Raw genomic sequence first — 3,622 nt, forward strand, 5'->3', positions numbered from 1 at the left:
CCCACGACAGTCTAGGAGGGTGCAATTTTCCTTTCACATAGTTTATATTTTCTCAAAAGATGTGGATCCATGAAAACGAGGAAAAAGAGGGATGTGTGTCGGGTCCTCTTGATCCTTGGATCACTAATTGGGCGACCAAATTAAGAGGAGCCGAATCCTGTAAATGACACCTTCAAAAGCACCATTGGCGTGACGTGTAAATTCCTCCCCACACTGACCTCATGAGTAACCAGGAATGAAAGAAATTTCCAAATATTTGTTGGAGGATTTGATACACATTGGTGCACTGATATGTTGATATGCTGTCTTTTGCTTCCTACCAAAGACAATTATCTGGGGTCGTCATTTTAGAATGAACTCCCTTATTAAAAACTATCTACAACTGTAATCATGTAAGGAGAGACTGCCTTTCATGTATCTTTAAAATTATTTTGAACATAAGAAGCAGTAGTTGAACTATCACAGACAACATTACAAATGTGGTAATCAACTCCTGACTTGATAGGTTGATATGGTACAGAGAAGGAAAGAGATTAACAAGAATTAATCTATGAATACTTAGAACACAGGACACCCATCAACCACTATACCCTTAGCAGTAGGGCAAGAAGCCAAATCACAGTGCTCTCCTGCTGTACCCCACCAGTTGATGCTTTTACTTTCCATGGTTAATGTGAAGTAAAGAAGCACAGCCATGAAAGCCACCCCAGCATCTAAAGCTGCTGAGAGCACATAGTTATATCTTTGCCACCATTGTTTCCGGTACCGGAAAACAAAGAAGTTGAAAATCGTCCCCACAACAATCCAGGAATTGTAGTTCAATGCCGTCGCCGGTGGCATATAAGCTGTTGCTCCGAGAAGGACTGGAAGGTTGATTAATGGGATCCAGGTTTGCCTAGGGAATGCCTTGTGCAGAAGCCAAACCAAAATTGGACCTATAGCACCTCCAAGGAAGAACCAGTTGAGGGCTCCATAGGCTCCCTGAGAACCAAAGATTCTTAAGGGTCCAACCAGACCCCAGATTACAGATGCATCGAAGAAGACACGGTCATTTGGACATGTCCATGGGCTGTTAGGAGAGAGCAGGTCAATCTGGCAAATGTCGTTGATAGAATCCAGCAGCCACCATGCCACCCCAATGTTGATCGTCCCAGCTATTATAGTCCCAATGAACTGGTTTGTAATGGAACGTCCACATAAAATAGCAACCATATAAGTAACTAAAGAAGCTAGATCAGTAAGAATAGACTAATGTATGTCCCCTCTCTTAGGGGTTGAGGCCCATCTCTTCAGGGTAACTAATGTATAGTTCCCCTCAATATCAGGGTTTTGAATTTGGCCGAGCTGATCCAAAATCCTATTAAAGCTTCCATTTTAAAACCAATTGGTTTGAAGTGGGGTGGCCTCTTGTGGTTCCAATACAAGATAGTTGAGTCACTTACACCCGATGTGGGACTATCTCAATACTCCCCCTTACGTGCAAGCCTCTTATGGCTCTGTTTTCGTGGGTCAAGCAAGGAACCCATCATTGACGAAAGCCCAACGTACCCGCTCTTATACCATGTTAAAGTTTCCATCTTAAAACCAATTGGTTTTAAGTAGGGTGGCCTTTTGTGGCTCTAAAACAAAATAGTTGAGTTACCCACAACCGACGTGGAATTATCTCAATACGATATAAAGCGGCCGATCCATGTTGGCTTTCGAGGGCTCAAGTACATTTAGGTTGAATCTGTTGTGATGTTAGGTTATAGAGGTATAGTCCCATATCGATTAAGTTTGATCCTTAGTGCCTTCATATACTCGAGGAGCTATCTCCACCTAATATCTGGAATAAAAGGTTACCTGAACTAAGAACATAGATCGTGGAGGTATCTTCATGTAATGGCCTAACTTGAAGTCGCTGAGGAAGGAGACAGCTTGGCCCATGCTCATATATCCATATGTTTTGAAGCAGACATTAGCAATTGGTCTACCTGGTAATATAACACCCATTAGATACTCTGTGATGATGTTAAGCCCCGGTGTCTGCAAAATATGTATGAGTATCACTTCAGTAATAGATTACTACTGTAAGAAGATGAAGATGAAGAAGAAGTAATAAGTCTATGATTTCATGAACCATTACCTGATTCGTTGTAGCTGTTATGACACTGACGGGAAGGGTAAATAGGAAGGCAAGGGCACAGGCAAAGAGGAGACCCCACCAGGGCATTTGAACTTGATTATTCAGCACAGTACAAAGCACAAGAGAAACAACAACAGATAACAGAAGGAGAACGTAAAACCACCATTGGGGTATGTCCTCATACTTCTTCATCAATCTAGTATGAATGTCAATCTTCCCCGAATACGAAGCTCGGAATCGATCATAAATCTCCCTGTAATCGAGTTCAAGTACATGTAACTGATGAGCATCATAATCTTGATCTTAATAAGAGAGACAAGAGAGAAAGATAGGGAATGTTGGGAGTTTAGTCACACATGGACTATTAACTAGCCTACAACACCCTTAAATATGGATGAAATTTGGCTTCTACCTATTACCTAGGCTTGCAACCAAAGATACGGAATACTGAAGAGTAGTTTAGAAAATATTAAAACCTAGGAAGGTATTTGTGAACCCAAAGGGAAGTGAATTATTCCATTTCCTTAGCTGCAAACCCAGGTAGCAGCTACTTGGTGCAACCCTGCTAGCCGCCAAAGAAATTGAAGGTTTTAGTATTTTTCAAAGTGCCTTCTAAGATTCCATTTCTTTGGCGGGCTACAACCTGGGCAACAGCTAAATTTCGTTCTAGATTCACTACCCACATGGGGTCCTTAGAGTCCCTCCACCAACTAGTTTGAACTTTTTAAATGAAAACTTTAAATGGTATCAAAGCAGGTTTTCTTACCTTCCATAAAAGAAGCCGACGTGGGTGAGTGTAGCTGCTATAGTAGCGAAACCAAAACCATAAGTTAGAGCGAAGAACATACTAAGATGGATCTGTCCTTCATTCTTATAACTAGGGATATCAAGCTCAAAGTTGTTGTTAACAATGGCGGATATGTTATATGTCTGGCCATCAGAAGTGAACAACTGGGATGAGAATATAGGGAACTTCTTGGCACCATACAAGTTGACACCCCAATAAGCTATGGGCATAGCTATGTATACGATCAAGGCATAGCCAAAGAAGATGTTAACAATAGCAAAGAAAGGACTAATTAAAGGGCTGAAGAGGAAGGAAGCCACGGCAGACCAGTCCAAGGTGAAAGCTCCTAGTCCTAAGCCTTGTAGGCCTGAACCAATCTGTTGTGCAGTGACAGAGTTTTTGAATGCCCAGCAAACCCATGAGATGCTTGTAAGAGTAGGGAAGAGGTAGCCAGGGATGGCATACCAGCAAAAGCTGCAAATGAATGCAATTAAGAAGAACTTGGCTCTTGAATTGCGTCGTTCCTCCTTCTCATGTAATGCCCTGTGTTCATATCATCATCCATATCAATATTACAGAGATTAATTAAAGAACCAATCAATGAATTAAATAATGTAAAATGCATGTAGTATGTAAGTATAAGGTGATTTATGGGTATCAATCGGTCGGTTCGGTCTGGTTTTGATTGGGTTGATCTTTTTTTTTTTTTT

General features: G+C 41.3%; 1 protein-coding gene across 1 annotated transcript in view; it reads right to left on the reverse strand.

The window, feature by feature from the left end:
• Positions 1–388: 388 nt before the first annotated feature.
• The window catches only part of LOC122073688 (oligopeptide transporter 4-like), a 9,590-nt gene continuing 6,356 nt past the window's right edge, over positions 389–3,622 (reverse strand). The window contains exons 2-5 of the mRNA XM_042638314.1: positions 2,892–3,455; positions 2,126–2,378; positions 1,843–2,025; positions 389–1,173 (exon numbers count right to left, since the gene is read on the reverse strand). Coding sequence (XP_042494248.1) covers positions 559–1,173; positions 1,843–2,025; positions 2,126–2,378; positions 2,892–3,455 — 1,615 coding nt within the window. The 3' untranslated portion in view covers positions 389–558. The remainder of the gene's footprint in view (positions 1,174–1,842; positions 2,026–2,125; positions 2,379–2,891; positions 3,456–3,622) is intronic.

The sequence above is a fragment of the Macadamia integrifolia genome, chromosome 3 (genome assembly GCF_013358625.1).
Source record: "Macadamia integrifolia cultivar HAES 741 chromosome 3, SCU_Mint_v3, whole genome shotgun sequence".
Lineage (NCBI taxonomy): Eukaryota > Viridiplantae > Streptophyta > Magnoliopsida > Proteales > Proteaceae > Macadamia > Macadamia integrifolia.